General features: G+C 48.3%; 7 protein-coding genes across 7 annotated transcripts; 2 read left to right on the top strand and 5 right to left on the bottom strand.

Moving 5' to 3' along the window:
* Positions 1 to 2,113: 2,113 nt before the first annotated feature.
* COL26b_014309 (uncharacterized protein) lies at positions 2,114 to 5,125 on the top strand (the record flags this gene model as incomplete). The annotated part of the gene is made up of 2 exons (XM_053186884.1): positions 2,114 to 3,731; positions 4,437 to 5,125. 2 exons carry the CDS (start codon positions 2,114 to 2,116, stop codon positions 5,123 to 5,125), a joined length of 2,307 nt encoding a protein of 768 aa, XP_053029177.1.
* A 325-nt stretch (positions 5,126 to 5,450) lies between these two features.
* COL26b_014308 (uncharacterized protein) lies at positions 5,451 to 7,161 on the bottom strand (the record flags this gene model as incomplete). Its single annotated transcript, XM_053186883.1, has 3 exons — positions 5,451 to 6,578; positions 6,644 to 6,906; positions 7,080 to 7,161. The coding sequence occupies 3 exons, from the start codon at positions 7,159 to 7,161 to the stop codon at positions 5,451 to 5,453; spliced, it is 1,473 nt and encodes a 490-aa protein (XP_053029176.1).
* Positions 7,162 to 7,963: 802 nt separating this feature from the next.
* COL26b_014307 (uncharacterized protein) lies at positions 7,964 to 9,262 on the bottom strand (the record flags this gene model as incomplete). The annotated part of the gene is made up of 2 exons (XM_053186882.1): positions 7,964 to 8,692; positions 8,747 to 9,262. The coding sequence occupies 2 exons, from the start codon at positions 9,260 to 9,262 to the stop codon at positions 7,964 to 7,966; spliced, it is 1,245 nt and encodes a 414-aa protein (XP_053029175.1).
* Positions 9,263 to 12,739: 3,477 nt separating this feature from the next.
* On the bottom strand, positions 12,740 to 13,154 carry COL26b_014306 (uncharacterized protein; the record flags this gene model as incomplete). The annotated part of the gene is made up of 3 exons (XM_053186881.1): positions 12,740 to 12,793; positions 12,852 to 13,043; positions 13,092 to 13,154. The coding sequence occupies 3 exons, from the start codon at positions 13,152 to 13,154 to the stop codon at positions 12,740 to 12,742; spliced, it is 309 nt and encodes a 102-aa protein (XP_053029174.1).
* Positions 13,155 to 14,588: 1,434 nt separating this feature from the next.
* Positions 14,589 to 15,020, top strand: COL26b_014305 (uncharacterized protein; the record flags this gene model as incomplete). The annotated part of the gene is made up of 4 exons (XM_053186880.1): positions 14,589 to 14,654; positions 14,706 to 14,792; positions 14,843 to 14,920; positions 14,967 to 15,020. 4 exons carry the CDS (start codon positions 14,589 to 14,591, stop codon positions 15,018 to 15,020), a joined length of 285 nt encoding a protein of 94 aa, XP_053029173.1.
* A 2,095-nt stretch (positions 15,021 to 17,115) lies between these two features.
* COL26b_014304 (uncharacterized protein) lies at positions 17,116 to 18,373 on the bottom strand (the record flags this gene model as incomplete). Its single annotated transcript, XM_053186879.1, has 2 exons — positions 17,116 to 17,746; positions 17,802 to 18,373. 2 exons carry the CDS (start codon positions 18,371 to 18,373, stop codon positions 17,116 to 17,118), a joined length of 1,203 nt encoding a protein of 400 aa, XP_053029172.1.
* A 677-nt stretch (positions 18,374 to 19,050) lies between these two features.
* On the bottom strand, positions 19,051 to 19,677 carry COL26b_014303 (uncharacterized protein; the record flags this gene model as incomplete). The annotated part of the gene is made up of 1 exon (XM_053186878.1): positions 19,051 to 19,677. One exon carries the CDS (start codon positions 19,675 to 19,677, stop codon positions 19,051 to 19,053), a length of 627 nt encoding a protein of 208 aa, XP_053029171.1.
* Positions 19,678 to 20,097: the final 420 nt, after the last annotated feature.

The raw sequence follows: 20,097 nt of genomic DNA, 5'->3' as shown, positions 1-20,097 counted from the left end.
CGTAGGTCGTAGGCTGTAGTAGATCAAGTCTTCAGAGGCTAAGGTGATCAGTCTTAGACTCAACAAGTAATTCGCAGTGAAGGTGAGCTGAAAGTATCTGTGGTGATAATCACAAGTTGATTGCTGAAGAGCTATGGAAGTCTGACCATGAGCCAGGCTCAGGTCATACTATATACAAGTCTAGGGTAGTCTTCTTACTCTGAGGACCGATGTCTTCCGAGCGGTCCCCGGGTGTGGACCGCTTTCTCCATGTCGGTCCTAGGTCAGGACCGCTTATCTCTCGTCGGTCCTTCTTATCATCACGTGACTTGTACTATAGTTCTTCCGTTCCGAGTTGGTCCCTGTTGTTCCCGTGATCCTGCAGTACAAATGTCCTGTCCTAGCCGCCCGACGCCCAAGTGGGTCGGTTAACTGTTATCCATGCATAACGGGTCGTAACATAAACCACGTTATATATATAATACTTCATAATATCCCCTTATTATTATCTTCTTTCTTAACTACTAAGATCTTATTAATACTAATATCCTTTTAATATATACTTATAATATTAATATTCTAGCCTTAAAAAGCTTAAAAAATATAAATAGATTATTAAGGAATATATAGTAGATAGCTAATAAGAGGAAAGTAATAAGGAAGGTTATAACTTACTATATTAATATTAATATTACTTATTAAGCCTCTATATTACTAGTTACTAGCTAAGCTTAATAGACTAACTTATATAGCCCTTTTCTATAAATATACTATAACTACTAAAAGTAATACTCTAATTAAGCTAAGATCTATATCTTAAAACTAGTTAGCATTAGCTTTATTAATATTATTATTATCTCTAGAGACTAGCTTATAAATTAAACTATAGCTTTATTAATAATAAATTTAAACTTAAGCTGAAAGAAGTAATTTCTAGTTTCTTAAATATATATAAACTAATTATTAACCTATTAGTAGACCTTTAGTATTTAATTAGCTTAATATTAGCCTTAACGCTAAATTTCTAGAAGTTTTAAGTTAAGTATCTTAGCTAAGTTAAATATTTAGACTTAGTATAAAAAGAGGAGAAAGTAGTGTTAAGAGATAAAATAAGTAAAGTAGTAAATCAAATCCTCTCTTTTTATTAAGTTAGCTTAATACCCCTTTATATTAACTTCTAAGTATATTCCTAGTTATATAAATTGAAATATTAAAGAAGAAGTAAATCTTATTAATAGAGGTATTTTTCTATTTATTATTTTAAGAGTATTAAGTTAGAAGTCTAAGTTTTAACTTAATTAGTACTATACTTATCTATTTAACTTACTACTTAATTAAATCTTAGGAGATAAAGTAGAGGAATAAGTTAAGAAGTATCTCTAGTAGATTATAAACTTCTAATAACTAAGTAAATATATTAATAAGCTAGAAGTTACCTAAGGTCTTAAGCTCTACTTCTAGTACTTTATAAAGCTAACTAGTAGCTATATTATATTGCCCTAATGTATACTTATTAGTATAAGTAATAGTAAGGTTCTTAGGTAGTAATATATAAGTATATAACTAGCTCTATAAAGTTAAAAGAAGTATTAGAATTATTAGAACCTATTATAATATTAATTAAAATAATAATTTTAGTAGTTATAATAGGAGGGAAATTATAGGGATAAGTAATACCCTTAGATATACTGATATAATGAGGGGGAAAAAATAGGGTTGTTTTTGTAGGTCAGATGTATTAGCGTTATGTAGCACTTAATAGGAAATCACGGATACTACGCCCTCTAGTAAATTAAGAGCGCATAACACATCTGGTGCCAACTTGACTGAGACAAAAAAAAAGAAAAAAGAAAAAAAAAATTCCAACCCCTCACATAGTGACGTATGCGCGGCTCCAATTATTTCCGACAGGGGTCGGCGCTGAAAATTATTTCACCTAGCCTGCTTTGCATCGACGTGTCCCTCCATGTGGGCCCAGCAAATCAATCGTGTAAAGGAATTCTCCCTAAATGGTTTACTCGATGGGATCGTCCTGTCAACTCACACGACAAATCAGTTCATCATCTTGGTCCGATGACTCTAACTGATCTGACTGAAGGTGTTGGCCGCGGCCATGGCTATCCCGACCCACGAAATGGCGCACGGCGCGAGTCCCGTGGCCACTCGCGAGTCTTATATTGGATACAAGAAAGATACGCAAGGTTTTGTGGAATGGATGATCAAAACCACCAGTCTCATCCTCAAAACGCAGCCGCGCTCGGGCGAAAACGCCCAGCTGCCCACTGGAGTCAGTTCTTCCGGAGCGACAACCGTGGCCGGCCTGGTGTCCATGGCCCGCCTGATCGCAGACAGCGGAGCTGCAGTGTCTGGCAGCACTTTTCGCCGATTGATCTCAATCATCAGAGCAAGAAGAAACCACTACCACGCCTTCGTAGAGCATGCATCCACGTGGTCTGACACAGATATTGAGAAGAGCAACGACATGCACAGGCACTTCATCGACTCCCTCATCGACATTTTCTCCATCTTGGGTGGGGTTAGCTGGTGGGAGAAACAGATGGAGGCCAACGAAATGACCTCAAAGCGTCCCGATTCCGATGCAGAGCAAATTGAGGAGATGAAGGGCATAATCTTCAGCAACAAATTCGCCTCCCTCGATCTCAGCCATGGCGATTCCAAGCCAGAGCCGCCTTCTGAACCCGAATCTGACGCAGATGAGCCAGTTGCTGAGTCCAAGACAGCAAAGAAGAAGCGTGTAAACGGCAAGAAGGGCAAGGGCAAGACATCCAAGCTTGGAAAATCACGCAAACCTGCCAGAAAGGCGGACTCTAGCGCGGACGCTTCTGTGGAGAGTTACCGTATCCTAGAAGATGACCAGTTGCTGAGCTACACCATGGCAATACTATCCTTCAGAACGGAGTGGGCTCAAATACGACAATATGTACAAGACTTATGGATAGACGTTATCCACAAGAATCTGAACACTGCTGTCGCTGGAGCAGTCTCAAACGTAGCCATTGCAAAGATTAAGAAGACGGAGCTCGAATTATTTGACGACTTTCCCGAACACTGCTACTTCGAGAAGATTACAGACACTCTTACTCGAGGAGGCCTGCACCGCTTGCAGAAGGTTGCTGAGGAGAAGGCAGCAGCTGATCGCGATCATCATGGATGTTTGGTTGACGTCAAGGAACAGCTCCTGATGTATACGTACCAGGACCTTTTGGATTTCTGCACAGACTTTCAGAAAAGCCGTAACGGGAAGCCCACAAAGGCTATGCGTGCGAAGATCGGCCTGTGGGACCCAAAGCTCTCACTTGAAACTACCACCAAGGAGGAGAGGATTCTCTGGCGTCGAAAGTTCACCATCAATTGGCTCTACGACTTGGTCAATGAGTATTCCTCCTGGGAACAGACACAGCGGGGTGAGAGGTGCTTCTCGGATGATGTTGACTGGTCTCCTTCAGGCCCATCCAGCTCTCGGCGCACTCTGCTTGGTCTCACTGACTTCGCCGCGTTTGTCACCTCCCTGGCCAGTCAAAAGACGGGATCAGACCTCAGCTTGAAAATATCTCCCTGGCAGGTCTTCCAACTTCAGTGCATTGTGGATGCCACTTGTGTGAAATCGGGCTGGTCGCTGTGCTCGCACGGGGGTCATATCCTTGAGGCCCCCGCAGCCGGGTTCCTGGCCATCAGAGACATCAAAAGCATTTTTGACGAACGCGCCGAGGATGAAGCCGGCCATGATCACAGTTGTGGTTGCTGTTACGCATCGCACCTAAGGTTTTTCAAAAGACTTGCCCAGAAGCTACAGACACGGCAAGATATTGGCATGTACAATTGCAACGCAATAATCGAACCCGCTACGGATGTTCTCTCCTGGAGCGTCGAATAACTTGAATCCCGTCTTGGGCGCTGCAACTCCGTGCTCGAGGGTGCACCTATCCCACCGTCCCGGTTCGGAGTGCCCCACTCACTTTGGGCCCTTTCTCCTTTCCTATGCGGCGTTGGCCTCGCGGAAGCCCTTCAGATCATCTACAGCACTGGCATGCGCTTTTTGGACATTTATCCCATTCCGACAATGATGTTACATCTCGAACAGATGATTCATGATAAGGGCGGATACGAGGGCAAGGAACATGACTGGGGCCTGCCACTGGCTGGTATCATGAGAGGCCTCTTCAGACACTGCCTCTATGTGGAAGGGAAATGGCCAAGCAAAGGCGCAGCGGATGAAGAATACGTGAACGCACTCGATGCCTGAGCAGAGGGAGATGTCACTGCAACCAGGCGATTGAGAGCGAAACGAGTAAAGGACCCCGTCGCTTGGGGGGTAGCTTGCCCGTTTCCTATTAGACAGAACGTCAACTTCAACAAGCTGTCTCATCTGATGATTTACCAAGAGGCGGACTGGGATCCCAGCCGCATACATTACACATCACTCGAGCCAAAAACAGCACTCGCCGCGGTTCGCCTTAGTCGCGAGCCGACATACTTCGACCTGTTCACCGGCGAGCAGTCGGAGCCTACCGAGCTAGTACGACATATGTACGAGAAGGTTGGTTGGGACGATGATTGGTCCGGACATCAGATGTCGGTTGGGGAGGGTTTGTTCCGCACGTTTCTTACCATGGACCTACTAAAGCCTGCGAAAGCCAACGTTGAGCAATCCGCAGTCAAAAAAGACCTCTCCAGGGCTGTATACAGCAAGCTCGAGACGATTCTAGAGGACTTAGAAATCGCCAAGCTCGACTTGTGGAACGATATCAGCGGCCTTCGATGCCGATCTGGCATGGACTTCGCGTCGTTGAACATAGCCCTCACGATCATTATGGATGAAGTGGAAGATGCCCTCTATCACGCCAAAAACCCAACATTCGAAAGAATTTACTTGCCTCCAGGCAAAGGTCCAGACCCGCCAATCACGAGCAAGGTTTTCCGCTTGATAAGAGAGGCGATGGCTGGAAGAGATAAGGATATCTTAAAAGTGTTTGCGGACAAGTTTGAGAGCATGTGGGAAACTACACCCGCGTATTTGCTGTGGAGCGGGGATGCATGTCTTCAGATCCCAATCGAACGGACCTTTGATAAACTGGGCATCCGAATGCCCGAAGAACTTCGCGGCGATGTTTGCAGTGTAATGTAGAGAAGACAGAGTTCCTGAATGATGCCAAAGCTGCTGCTGGCTACTAAACCAAACTCCGACCTTTCGCAAACGAAGCATCAGACACCGCAATGTCATTCTCTGGGAATCCGAGTTGAATACTCCATTCCTCGACCTGCGGCTCCCGTTCAGCATTTGCCAATATACCAGAGCATGGCTAGTATTGCTCGATAGAATGTGTTTTTACAAACCAATGCGCACCTTCCTACTCTAATTTCTGAATGTTATGTTGGGTGAACTCTTGTAGACAGTCGTGATCTTTTGTCCTGACTTTGGACTCTGGCATAGTCTGACATTAAGACTTTCATTAATAGTCTGTCTCCCACGCCAAAACGCGGCTTATTTTCCAACCGCCAGACACCCGTCGCTGAAAGAATGAAGAGGGATCGTATTTGATAGCTACCTTCTTCAGGAACTCAGCGTTCCCTTCTCCATAGGATCCAAGGACATCCTGCTCAGGGTTTGCGTAGTTCATGTATAGGTAAGTTGAGTGGGCGTCCAGCGAAGCCGAGTATGCTCTTAACTCCTCCACAGACTTGGCAATCTCGGCTCTGGCTACGCCGTGGAACAAAGCGTCTTCGGCAGCAAGTGTTCCTCTGGCCTCAAAAAGAATCGAGTCAGAGGGGAGGTTTTCGTCGAATCCAAGAACGTTGTATCCAGGTGTAACGGAATGCAAGACCTTGGGTAATGGCTGGAACACGAAGTTGACCGATACCGGGACGCTGGCTTCGTCAAGTCTCTGCGTCAGTTGCGTAAAGATTCCGGAAGCCTTCTTCAAAATGTCTATGCTCGGCTGCAGTGTGAGGGTAAAAGGAATGTAGTAGGAGCCGCCGGTATCGGCAATGCTTGCGGCTATTTGACTGAGAGGTCTCTGTGCTCGCAAATCCCTTGTAAGGTTAAGTCGGTCGAAAGCCGCGAAAGTAGCTGAATTCTCGTTTCCGTCTGTGGCTACTGTCATGGCCATAATGGAAAGGCTACCGGCATCAGACCGATAGACGATGAATTCGTGATCAGGAATGCCGTGCTCAATCGAAGTGGCATACTTGACGAACTGATTGTTGACGGTATCGAGGTCAGACCATGAGGTGAAGAGCAGACCGCCATAAGCACCACCTGAAGGAACGGTGAACGTTCGCATGTCGAAGCGTGTGACTATGCCGAGGTTATTGCCACCTCCCTTGAGAGCTTTGAACAAGTCCGCATTCTCGGTGTTGCTGGCGGTAACGATGGAACCATCACCGAGGACGACTTCATACCCGATGACGTTGTCACATGACAGACCCCATAGCTGAGTATGATACGACGCACCGCCAGATACCAACAGTCCGCCTGCCCCAACGTGACCGGAGCGCCCCCCGGTCACTCCGAGGTTAAACGGCTCCAAGGTGCGCATAACATCACCCCATCTTGCTGCAGGTTGTATTTGAGCCACATGCTATCGAAAGGTTAGGCATCTTGTCAGAACTTCGGAAAGAGGTATCGAATGTATGATAAACTTACCTTGGTCAATTTGCTCGACCCTGTCCACGTTGCGGTAGCATTTCCCCCAATGCCCCCAAGAATAGTTGTCGAGTTCAAAAAGGTAAGATCTATCGTGACGCCACGATGAGCTGCATTGTTGTCGAAGTCAGAGTGACCACCGGAGCGTACGGCGATGTCCCAGTTGCCTGCGGAACTGACTGCACCCAAGGCTTTGACAGAGCGTGACACATCCTCGGTAGAAACAGGTTGAACGATACAGTAAGGCTGCACTCGTCTGTTTTCTGAAGAGTAGTATGAAGATGTGCTTTCACGGTAACCTAAATCTGCAGGGAAGACTAGCATGTCACCGAGGCCTGCAGCGATGAGGGCATCACACTAGGTGCAGATAAGTCAGCCGCAGGTTCGATACAATCCAGACGACAGCTTTGTCCATGGCAACTGGCACAGGACATACCCCTTTGAAGCCTGTAGGCGACAGACGTTGTTGTGCCGCTATCAAGGTAGACAGGCTGATGGGCGCAAAAGCGCGGAGACATTTTGCGAATTTCATGATAAAGGTCGTTTACAGACATAATCGTACCTTGATAATGTTTCGATGGATTGGAAGGCCAAGTAGATGAGCATTTAAAGACTCGTTCGCAGCCTTCAATCTGCGAATCAGAAGTCTGGTCAGATCAACCCGTGAGCGATGACGGCGAAGACTCATTTTAGCGACATCGCCCGAACCATTCAATGCTAGCACGGAGATCTGCACGAAATAGGTACGCAGACCCTCTTGTGCCAACCAGAGACCCATTACAGTCCACCAAATCCACGTATCGGTCGCTTCTGTTCTTATGTTCTACTATCGCCGGTGTATGTGCCGATGCGGCACAACACTAAAGAATCCTGGCCCACCTGCTGGACTGCAGAAGGACAATGTCGCTTGCATGCATTCGTATGACAATACCCGCTCAGGGCAACGGCCCAGCCGGCAAGGGCTGGCATACCAGTCTCCTCCGCGTACGGAAAAGCGAAACCGAGTTCGTCGTCAGCCGCTGGCTCGAGATTTTCCCCATAGATAGGAAAATAATTTCATAATACGGGCAGCGGTGTGCAGAAAGCTGTACGGATGATACGTGGTGCAAAGCTAAGTGGGGATTGAGGACTGGCTAGACCCGCATCCATTTTGCTCAATCTGAGATGAAATAATACCAATCTATAAAGACAGTTGCAAATGCTCTTCATCCAATACAGAATTTATATCAATGTGAAAAGCAAACATCCGATGTTTTAGACAACAAGGAGTGCATCAGTAACAGCGTGTATGGAGGAGACCTCCCCATACCCTCAAGTCTCTTAAACATCCATGTGTCCAAGCTTGTCTCCGAATACCTCTTTCTGCTTGCCCTCGTTTGTAATGACGTCGATAAACTCTGCCGCCGCGTCCTCGGCAAAGAATATGCCCTCGCTGGCGATGCATCGCGAGATGAATCTCTGTGCGCGTGGGAACATGTCATTCTCATACTCTGCCACGGCTGTCTCAATGCCAGAGCAATCCTTGAGCTGACCGTAAATGCCTCCTCCACAATGCTTTTTGATGCTGTTCATGAGCTTGAGTGCATCGAACATCGCCATGTTGACACCTTCGCCCACGAACGGAGTTGAAACGTGGGCAGCGTCGCCGATGAGGGTAACGCCTGGGACCGGAGCCCAGCTCATTGAGGAGACGGGCATGCGGTAAAGTGGCCACGGTCGAAAGGGGCCTTCCGCATCGGATATGAACTGCTTCAACTCAGGCGCGAAATCGCCGAAGAACTCAGGACTATTCAACAGCGTCTCTCGGCTTCCCTCTGTGTCGGCCAATTGGAGAGTGTTCCGAGTAATATCTTCCGCAGCCTTCATTCCCAGGTACAAGCGGTATGACTTGTCGGACACCTGCTGAACACCGAGTGATCGACCATGACCAATGGCCATCATGTTTCCAGGACCGGACGTTTCTACTGCCGCTGCATAGCTAGGGTTCTTGTGACTGATGCGGCCCTCGATGAACATCTTGCCAGAGTACTCCGGTTTGGCGGAAGTTAACTGTCGGCAAAGATCAGTAAACTAGAATTCGACAGTAACCGAGGATTGTCTTACCACTGCACGAACTTTGCTCCAAGCACCATCCGCTCCAACGATCAGTTGGAACCCAGACGCCGTTGAGCCATTAACGAAGCGGATCAACCAACCATTAGTACCCATCTCAATCCCCTGAACCGCATGATTCCAGTGCACCTTGTGGGAAGGAATAGAGTCGAGAAGCATTTGTCGCAGTTGATAGCGGTCGATTTCGGGAGCATCTCGCCCTTCTCCGAAGTCCTGCTTGAGGGTGCAGGTCGTGTTCTGGATGACAAATCTCGTGGCGTCAAAGCGAGCGAGCTTCTTGAACTTTTCGAAGAGCCCGGCGTCTTTTAGAGCTTGTTGACCAGAAGGGGGATGAAGGTCTAGGGTGCCGCCTTGGTACATGGGCGTCGGGGTAGAATTCGCATCTCGCTCGTAAACGACATAATCGATGTCATTCTGCTCAAGCAGACGCGCGAGGACAAGTCCACAGGGTCCGCCGCCAATTATAGCAATAGGAGGGGAATATTTGTCTGCTGCGGTGCGTGCCATGTTGGATTGATGTCGGTAAAGGTAGGCCAGGAAGACAACAGGTGACGATACTTGAGTAGTCCTCAGATGGGAAGGATTGTAAATAACGGGAAACTGATGCGTCAGAGTCTGACTATGATGTGAGAATAGACCTTTGAATCTGTCTTATCCGTGTTGGTCCAAGTGACGGCATATCGACTTTATATAGTGCGAATCTCACATTGAAGGGGGACATCTACAGCTGGACAGTTAACGGACAAATTCACCTTCAGAGCCCCGTTTGATCTGCAGGCATCCCTCAAAGCCATGCTTAAAATACGCAGCGCACTCACTCTGACCGAATCGGGAAAGGTTGGGTTACTCTCATTGGTGCACTTCGGAGCTGACTTCAACGACGTCAGCTTATCCATGTTGGGGAAAGGCTCTGGATCTCCAAGATTATGGACAGTGATTGGCTGTTCTCGGAAGGCCCGGCTGCACACTCCGAAGTCCACCAGTCATAAGTCAAATTGGCGGCCCCCACCTCACCCTGGACATATCATCTGCCAACTTCACCAACCGTCTTCCTGCTCTCTCGACACTCTCAGTCTATTCCACACAAGAGCTCCTTCTTCAACAGAAACCTGCTACTCATATTGAAAGTTTCTCAACATGGAGAAAATCTCTCTAAACCCGTCGGCGGGCAGCGCGGCGCGCTTCGCGGTAGGTGTCCTAGGATTAATCTGTCATGCAGACCACTTACTCGCGCCTGAAATCAGTGCGATTATTGTCGACAGAAGAAGTTCAGGTAAATTGACTTTGTTTGTGTCGAAGGGTCTAATGGATCTTCATGACAGGAGCTGATGATGTTGTCAGATGCTCCAAGGAACTTCCCAAATGTAGTGCTTGCAAACCTTGGCCAAGTGCTTGTACTTACTCCCGAGACAAGGAGAGGACACTATCGACGAAAGACCAAACGGCACTCCAGTAAGAAATGTCTTCGGTCGGGTCTTGAATATTCAAAGAAAACTGACGCCGAGACCTGAAATAGGCCTAAAACCTCCGGCTCGGCTGAAACAAGCAGTTCAATCGGTGGCCTGGAACAGCGACTCCAAAATATCGAACGATCGATTTTGAACTTGACGAAGTCAGTTGAACAAGTTCTATCTGCCGTACGTCCGAAAGAGTCTACCAATACAGTTTCACCCTCCATCTCCGAATCGGCAACAATGACTGGCAAGGTGGACCAAGTCACCCCCAGCTTAAACGAGGCGCAAGGTCCAAGCTTGTTCCTTGGGCCGTCTCACTCATTTTCATTTCTGAAAGAGACGCCAACTCACATAGATGCTGTTCCCAAGTCTCCAACTACTCATGCCCATCACAATGCATATTCTGAGCTCCGATATCTTTCCAACACTCTTACAACAGCCACTGTAAGCCCGGACACCATGGCCATGAAAGGGTTCCACGTCCCTCCAAAATCAGTTGGGTACCAACTAATTGGCCGTGAGTAGTAACCTATCGAGAATTACACTGATTTACTGACCATCTTCAAGAATTCCTAGAGCATTCCCCTCTCGGGGAACCCTTCTTCTGCAGCCCATCTGATGACTTGCTGAGACAGATCATCTTCGACCCAGCCAACGTCAAACAGAAGGCTTGGGTCGTGTACGTCAACTACATGATGCTGGCCATGGTGTCTGCCAATGACAGTGGGGAGAGCGTTGAGGCAAAGCAGTTCCGGCGAAACATGCGACTGGCTCTCAACGACAGCACCATCTTCCTCGAACCGACTCTAGCAAATGTACAAGCCTTAGCCCTGCTCGCCCTTCATGGCGAAGACTATGCCTCTCCTAATTTGTCCTGGATGTTGGTAGGCCACGCCTGCCGACAGGCTGAAGCCTTGGGACTGCACGCGTCAACTGATCAGGACTTCGAATCGCGACAACGGAGTTTATGCTTGTTTTGGCTCCTTTTTGTCGTAGACAAGTCATGCTCGCTTGCGTTCGGGCGGTCATCTTTCTTGCCCATGTCCCTGTACCGAGACGTGCCACTTCCGGATTTCAACTTCATGCTCAAGTTTCAACCGCACAATTCTTCTTCCTTCCGAAAATCCCGGGAAACTACATTGATCTCCTCATTTGGGGCGCATCTTCTGACTTCAGGGATGGAAGTTGCAAAGATGATGGAGTACGTATTAGATCTCTTGACACCAGGGAAAAGCCTGCTTCCCAAGGAGACGGTTAGCAGAGACCTTGATGAATGGTATCGGAAAACAATCAAGGTGAGCAGCCCTAAATCTGCGTTATAACACGGGTGCTGAAAGATGAAATTCTCTTCAGGTCTTGACGGAGATTATAGACGTAGAGCGTCCATGGGTTGAAGAAACGCAGTTGCGTGAAATGTCACTCGGTATCAGCAGTATGAAATTCCAATACCTCCACATAGTGATTCTCCTTCACAAAGGGGACCCCACTTGTGCAAGCATTCGTCTCGAGTCGGCGAGAGAAGCGTTATCACTTCTCCCGTCCATGGTCTCCAATTGGGCATCTGTTTACAACGGCGTAGTATGGTAAGAGTCAAACCATGGCCCCTTCTTTAAACTCGGATACTCGGAGCTATATCTTGTACTGACACGTTGGATTCAAGGCACCTTCTGTACTATCCGTTCATCCCCTTCTTCGTCGTCTTCGAACATATTGTTCATGAGAACAGCTTTCAAGCAAATTCTACAGTGGATCAAGATCTTAGTCTTTTGTCTACAGCCGTCTCGTACTTTGCCATGATGCGCGGGCAGCTTCGTCTGTTGGCAACAGTGTGCGCTCGACTGGAACACGTCGCCGCTGTCTTCCTGCAACTGGCACAGGTTCACGTAGGCCATCGCGCCAATGCACATTTCAGTAGCAACAACATGAGTGGACACGCCAATGTGCCGTCTGAGATACCACTCACAAATTTCTTGAGTTACAGAGGCCATGAAGACGTTGCGGCCAGCTTGCGAAAGGCACAAGACGATATCGGCACAGCTGCAAATCTGGACCTAGAGAAATTCCTGGATTGGCTTCCTGCCGAGGTCTTACCACCTTGGCCAACTGCAGATACCGTGAATCAACATCACTCGGCTTGCCATGTTGCTCCTGATTCAACAGTGGTCGAGGGGGAGCAAGCGCCCGGGGGCCGCAAGCGTACCTTTGATGCGACCTTCGACTGGTTCTCTTGGGATACATACTTTGCTGATGCCGACTCCCGCCAGTTTCTTCGTTAGGCTGGATAAGACACTAGAGTAGTTCCTGGCAGGACACTTGTTAATCAAAATTCATCATTTGGTTGAGGGACCGCACGGAAGGGGGCCATCTCCAGAGAAGTATGACACATTGGAAGAGACTAGTCGTGCCTCTAACGCAGAATCGAAAAATACAATTTCGCTATTGCTAACGCGCTTCTACGTGAGAATTCCTGGGTTTTGACAAAATAATTGCGAGAATGCCATGGAAATCTCAAATCCAAAGATCCCTTTGTCTACTTAGGGCAACCAATGCCCCAGCCAGTGGTAGTGGAGCAGCAGTCGGCATCCTATGTCACGTTGTCAGTACGATAGCAGAGTGGGAAGCGGGGCTTTGAGGCAACTCACGCATGTCGCAGAGACTGGCTTGCCGTTAAGCATGACATTCTCGCAAAAGTTAGGGCTCTGCTCAGCGCAGTAGGCCTCGCTGGTACCGCGGGGAGTTCCGCCCTTGTTCTGGTTGGTGCAAGCCTTCTGGCCCTTACCCCAGCAGCAGTTATCGAGGACAGCTTCGCCCTGGAGCCAGCCGTAAATGCGGCACTGCAAAGTTAGGGTTTGAGTTGGAAAGATTGAGAAAGATTAACGTACAGAAGAGGCGAGAGCACCGGTGGTGTAGGCAAGGCCGAGAAGAGCGATCTTGGAGAACTGCATGATGAAGGCTTGAGGTGTGTGAAGAAAGTTGACAGGTAGAGAGTGGAAAGAGTGAGGAAATAGAGTGAGTGTTGATTGACAGAGAAAGAGTGAGTATTGAGTGTTATGAAGTGCTGTGAAGTGCTGATACAAGATCTAACATGGAGCGAACAACATTCATTTTATAGCCCGGAAAGTAGGCGCCCAAACGAAGACGTTCTAGGCACTTCGGGCGAGATGGACTTCGCTCTCGGTATTGCAAGACTTCCCGGATACCACGGATGTGTCTAACAACAATATTTTCTGTGAATGGTCAAGACCGCAATTAACATCGCGCGTCTCAAAATGATCGTGTAAACTCAAAAGAAGTTCAATCATTTCAAGTGAGGATTTCTAGCGGCTTGCGTAACGCGGCTGAGTCGTCTCAAGCAACGAGACCGGTAGAGCGGGTCTTGCGGAGAGCCGCTATTTCCACTTTCTTGTGAGGTGTACGAAAGGAAACATTGGCTGAAATTTTGTCCAATCATTCAGATGAAGACAGATACCAGACCCTCCAAGCAAGGTTGCTTGGCAGCTCAAACTGAGGCGGCTCTTCCGCAAAGCCGCATAGCGAGGGTCTTGGCAACACATCGAAATAAAGACGAACCAGATCGACGAGTCAAAATAAGGTTTCTCGGTCTTCAACTGCCGTAAACAGTGAAAATGGGAAAATACTACCTGCTAATTAGTGGGCCCGTCCAATGTGCCGAGCGGATCTGTAGCTCCACAGACCACCATGACTCGACCCCAAGTTAGGCAGATGAAATGTACCAAAACCATTGCGCCTGTCTCATGACTTCTATCATGACTCGATTCTCGTATATCGGCCTCCTGAAGTGTTCACTAAACACTTCACAAGATCCAGATCTCGGACAGAAAGCTGTTTCTAATAGGAATGTCATCCCACAAATGGCCCTTCCGGACTTTTAGTTTGCCTGACAGCGCTTAGGTCCTGTTCACCATGTGGTCTAGGCATCGGCACATCACCGACCTTTGGCAATGCATCCCTTGCATAACCTCTCGAAGACTTAGAACGTAGCAAGGCTCAGGATCCCTTGAAGATGTTGTCGATTGCAGTATCTGGCGCTCTCGGTGGCCCAAGGCTAGAGTATCGACTACAATCAAGGGCGATGCTACCAGGGAACCTGTTTTTCTTTCATTGCGGGTCACCAACTCCATGTTGATGGGTGTCACCCATGAATCATTTGGAGGGTACCGAAGGATGGTGCCTCTGTAGCTGAGGCGTCCTTCGACCATCTTTCAAAGCCAGCTGCAAATTGATATATAACACGAAGTCTCAACCACCTGCCTAACGTTTCCCGACAGTTCATCACCCATCCATCATTTTCACCATCTCAATCTATAACTTTCCTTAAAATTCATTCACTCGAGTCAACGTTCACTTTTCTTATCAAAATGCAGTTCTCTCACATTCTCTTGGCTGGTCTTGCTACCACCGTTTCCACCGTCATGGCTGCTCACGTATGTGATCCTCAGTAGCATGCAAATCTGAAATCTGCTAACACAATTCAGTGCCGGATCGGAAGCGCTACCCGTGCCGACTGCTGCTGGGGTGGCGAGGATGGCTACAAGTCCTGCTGGCGCCAAAACAAGGACTCGGTATGGACTATTTCTTACATTCCAACACAACATACTAACGATCTTTCAAGTCCTTCTGCAAGTCCGACTCAGCCAACTACTGCACCAACGTCGATGGCCCTAGCGGAGCCAAGATGTCTACCACTTGTGTAAGTTCGACTCCGGTGAAGTTGTGGGATGCTCTAACGCAAATAGGGTGCTGATTGCTGCAACACCCTCAACGGCTGGGGAACTGGCTGCCCCAAATAGACGGTTGATGGCAATTGTTTCTGGGGGTGTTGGGGTCTGAAAGCGTCTCACGAAGATAGTTCTATTCACATTTAGAAGCATGCAATGGACTGTTACATCTTGTCTTCGATCTGAGTTTGCATGGGTTCAAATGAAGGGCCCTCATATGACGACTACTCTGTGATGTCTTTTGTGATATAATTGTCCGCGCAATTATGCTGCTAGAGCCGAGTTTGTGATTATAATGATTGATTCTATGTGCGCACAACGATAGCCGAAGTCAATGCGGCGGCAAGAACTGGGTTCTAAGCTTAACTTGACTGTAAATGATATTCGCCAGTCCGCGTTAGAGTTATCAAAGTCTCATTAGATACTCAACTAAAAGTGCCCAGAAAATAGACTTTGGGGGCCCGCCTTATGAACCGCCCCCAGACCGACGTGGGTGACAGGGATCCTCCCTCCTCGCAACAACAATTGAGGTCCTTCGAAACCGAGCGCGAGCCTTGCTATATTCGTAACGTAAGAAACGGGGCGAGAGTCTTGGCGATAAGCAGCTCAAACTGTGTCACTTGAAAAGAATGGCATGCAGTAGGCCGAAACGGGCAAGCTAGATAGGTACGGGGTACCATGCCGATCGCGCTGATATTCTCGGCCTGTGCAATATTTCCCGAAAACCTTCGTACCAGAGTGTGAGAAGATCGACACATCCCATGTGTCAAAATCGGATTGTGGTCCGTGACGGTAAAGTTGAGACAGATGATGATCATCAACCAGGTGCTCGGTATTGCTCCACTCTAAGCGCGCATAGCTCGAGTCATCTATCCTCGTGTACGAGATGCATACCGGGCCTGCAGCGGAGCGTCTGATATTTGGGCAGACGGAAAGCGCGACACACCGGCAGACCAACGAATTCCTTGGCAGTTGTGGATATTCTGTGATTGATTAAGCTGCTTCGTGTGCTGATGGTGAGGCGTCAGATGATGCACCGCCTTCTCAGAACTGAGTTTAGCTTGATCATGTTGTCTGAACTACTTTTGATTGATCACTTCAGACTGATTCGGATGGCATCCAGAACTATGATTGTGATTGAGTCTGACTCGAATGACCGAGGCTTCCGATGGCAAGCAGGAAGAATCGATGGGGGTTCTAAGATTGAACAGTCGTATAAGACACCCCAAAGCTCCTGAGTGATATTGTTGCTACTCACTCATCATCCTCTCCAGATACAAGGCATTCTTTACTTCTTCACTCACTTAAGACAACGTTCACTAAACAACAACTCCAACAATATTTCGTTCAAAATGCAATTCTCCGTCACTCTTACCGCCATCCTCTCGGCAGTTGCCGTCCCTGCCGTTCTTGCTTCTGAGGCAGGTTTTCTACCACACGTATCCATGGATATCAAATTGGGTACCTAACTAATGCATTGGATAGTGTAAGATCGGGTTCAACAATCCTCGAACAGACTGCTGCTGGGGAAAGGGGCAAAAGTCTTGCATGAACCAGAACGGCGACGCAGTTTGGTGCGCCGGTAACTCTGCCAACTTCTGCTACAACGTTAAGCGTCAGGGTACTGATATTCCCGTCTCCGACACATGCGTAAGTTTTCAAAGCCATCTCAAACAAAAGTCACCGTAACTAAACTGCACCCTAGGACGCTGATTGCTGCGATACAAAGACCGGCTGGGGTATTGGATGCCCCAAATAAGCCAAGGCTTTTGAGATGATGTAGAATAGGCATGGTATCAACGTTTCATATGCAGACTGGTGTTGGTTTTCTTCAGAAGTTCAAAATGCATTTAGTCTTCCTAGCGATATGTTGAATTCTGTTGGCAAGTGCTCGGCCATGTTTCAATTCAATTGAGCCTTCTGTGTGACGTTGAAATAATTCCAATATATTTCAGAAACCACCGAGAGCTCGGCATTATCATCAATCATCAGAAAATCAACGCAAAATCTACCATGTATTCTAGTTTCTGGATGCAAGAATTGTTTGGTTACATCTGCGGTTCTGTACGTCTACATGACGCGTAAGGGATCGAAAACACCTTGGGATGTCCGTCCAATTCCTATCCCACCAGTTGGGTCTCTTCCGTCCGTTACATCAAATGTTAAATTACGGCTCCAACACACCCTTACGAATTATGTTGCCTGGTTCCTTAGCAGGAACGTACTTCGGCTCTTGGTTGTGTTGAAAATGGACACTTCCGTAGCGCATAAGCTCCGCAAATGTTCCCGTCTCACGATCTTTCTCTTCGTTCTCATTCATATCCCACAAGGCCCCGAGTGCCTTCGTGGACGTCATGCCTCCTGCGCGCGTGACCTTCTGCATTGTGGACGAGGTCATCAAATACCAAACCGTCTTGTAAGCCTTCTGGTACGCTTCGGACTCAGGGTCAGCATCAAGTCTCGTATTCAAGAGGTCGAACAGCTCTTCCCCATTCCAACCAATCATGGCCTCTGCGGGCCAATCCTCCCATAGCGCATCGAAGAGAAGCACTTTAGTGCCGTAGTACTCTACGCCATCGAAGCCCCCGTTTGGCTCCTGCAAGGTGCTGATTCGCATCCAGCACATAATTTGTGCGACATACTCCAGGACCTGTGGTATCGGGGTGTCCCAATTCCAAGCGAAGCCTCTGGCTTCAAACTCCGCCATGTCAATGTCTTTAGCATGCTCCATCAGAGGATGCGCGAAGAGGCCCTCTGCACTGGTTCGATCCTTCCACAAAGTCATGAAGAGATCATGCCTAATCAGTGTAAGCTGCAGGTTCATGATATAAGGGAAACTGCCTACGAGCTTACCAATGCTTGATGAAAGGGTCACCTTTCCGACTAGCGATGAAATGGTTCGCCACGCCCCGTAGATACATCCAAGGTGCTGAGACTTGATATGGCATGTTTGGGTCCTCCAATTTGTTCCAGCAGAGATCATCGATCGAGCGGAACAGAATTGAGCCGACATCCATCCATACGCCGCCGTACTGATAGAGGCATATCCCGCGGAGGAAGTCCGCGCTGTGAGGGCCAGTGTATCCCAAGGGCCCATCCATTTTCTTGGCGGTGAAAGCTTCAGGGAGGTCTTCTTCCTTGACCCAGTTCAGAGCATTGCTCGGGGAGTCGCTGACGACGTCGAGGACACGGATAGTCCAGGATGGGCCGCAGATGCGGGACCAGTCGATGACATTTCGCTGACACCACGCGGGCATCTGGCGGAGCCCAGCATGCCAAAACGCCCAGATGTTCTTTTCTGATGTCACCGGAGGAGGGCTTTCGATGGATTTGAGAATTTCATCGTCTGATCGAGAATCAAGAGATTCAACATAGCGAACCTTGTCCTGGAACTCGGCCGGAATTTCGAAGCGGGGAGGCGCCATGTTGATGAAAAGTAGCCTCAAAAGTGTGATATTGTCCGATTTAGTAGCACAGCAATACTAACGCACATTTGAGGCGACGAATGTGAGCTTATTTGTATTTAACGGGATACCCTGGAGTGAGTGTCGAAAACATGTTGATAACCATCACCTTGGCGATAAAGAACACTACAACTTAGCGCTTATGCCCACCCGTTAGCTCGTGCCACAAGCTTACTGCAAGGAGGAAGGATTACCCAGGAGCACATACGCGACAGTCAGAAGTTCCTTACCGGTGGAGTACAAGTGTCGAGCGCTCCAGAGTCTTACGGCCCTAGCCGAATGGGCTTGTGGGATGACGTGATATTCTAAGCCAAGCCCGACTCTGAGGTTGCACTGCATTAATTGCAGCAGCTTCACCCCTACTACATGTCCAGGAGGATTCGCCGTGTTTAAGTCGATCAGAATTGATGCACTTGCTTCTGCCACCGAGTCTTGAGCTTCTTTTCCCATCAAGCGATGTGGTTTATCGGATCATTAGGGTGCAGACCTTCCGGAATTTGTGCTCATATTTTGGTGTTCTCTCCACCTAGGCAGACGTCAGTCAGGTTTCCAACATTGGGCCTTTTGGACTGGGAGCTGGATATATCATGAATCTGATATGGAAATGCAATTGTAACTATGAAGTTGAGTAGCTATCATCATGCCCTTCCCCAGCCCTGTTCGAGCACATCCTTAGCCTTCATTGCCTTGATTTCCGGAAACTCCTCGTTAAGGGTACGGCTGGGTTTGAGATCAGCCTGTCCTCGCTCGCAATTGAGCCCAAATGGAGCAAGAAAACTGTGCAGCATCTCTTTCGGATAAATCTGATAGAATTGGCGATGAGAGGGCAGTTCCGTCAGCTTGCACGCCTGAAGGTCCTCAACCGAATCATGCGCCACCGTAAACTTGGTAGCTGGACGAGCCGTCAGAAATTGGCCAAAGGGGAAGCCCTCAGAGTACTTGCCTTTGACTTTCTCGGCCAAGCGCACCATCTCGTGGAAGGTAACCTTGTCACCAATGATGTACGTCTCCGCGGGCCATTTGCTCTTTTCGAGCAATGCAGCAACGAGACGCGCGACGTCAAAGCTGTGCGTGAACACAACAGGCACCTCCCCAGATCCGGGAATGGCCGCCACATTATTCGCAACGTCCACGAAGAAAGATACATCATCCATGTAACTCTTCACCTTCGGGGTACCGAAGTAGTCGAGGAAGTATCCGTTGTAGACAGCCGTCCACTCAAGCGACGTTGACTTTAGCGCTGCCAAGGCAGACTTCTTGGCCATTGCGGGAGGGAATGTCTCATATTGCCTGGACAAAAACTCAGGCGTGAGATCCAATCACATCTCGGACCCCAAATGGAGAGGAGGCTTACTCGGGCAAATACGGTACCCCGAAGTAACTCGGAATGAACCGTTTGGTGGTACTGGACCTCTCAGCTGCTCTAATAAGATTGAGCTCGGCGTCGTTTTCTCCCGTGATGTTGTTGACGGCGGAGATAACAATTTCAGTGCTGTTTTCTTGGAGAACGCTCACAAGAGAATCGACGTTGGCGTAATCGACGGCCACAAATCGAATGCCATTCGAACCAGCGGGGCTTCCTGAGACCTATCTCCACGTTATCATGTATTGCAAAGAAAGAAAGCCGGGCCGAATACCTTTCTTGTTAGGACGATGACTTGGTACCTGCCTCGAGCCTGTATGGC

The sequence above is a fragment of the Colletotrichum chrysophilum genome (genome assembly GCF_026319265.1).
Source record: "Colletotrichum chrysophilum strain AFK26 chromosome Unknown scaffold_333, whole genome shotgun sequence".
In the NCBI taxonomy this organism is placed as follows: Eukaryota; Fungi; Ascomycota; class Sordariomycetes; order Glomerellales; family Glomerellaceae; genus Colletotrichum; species Colletotrichum chrysophilum.
This window is presented reverse-complemented; position numbering and strand designations above follow the sequence as displayed.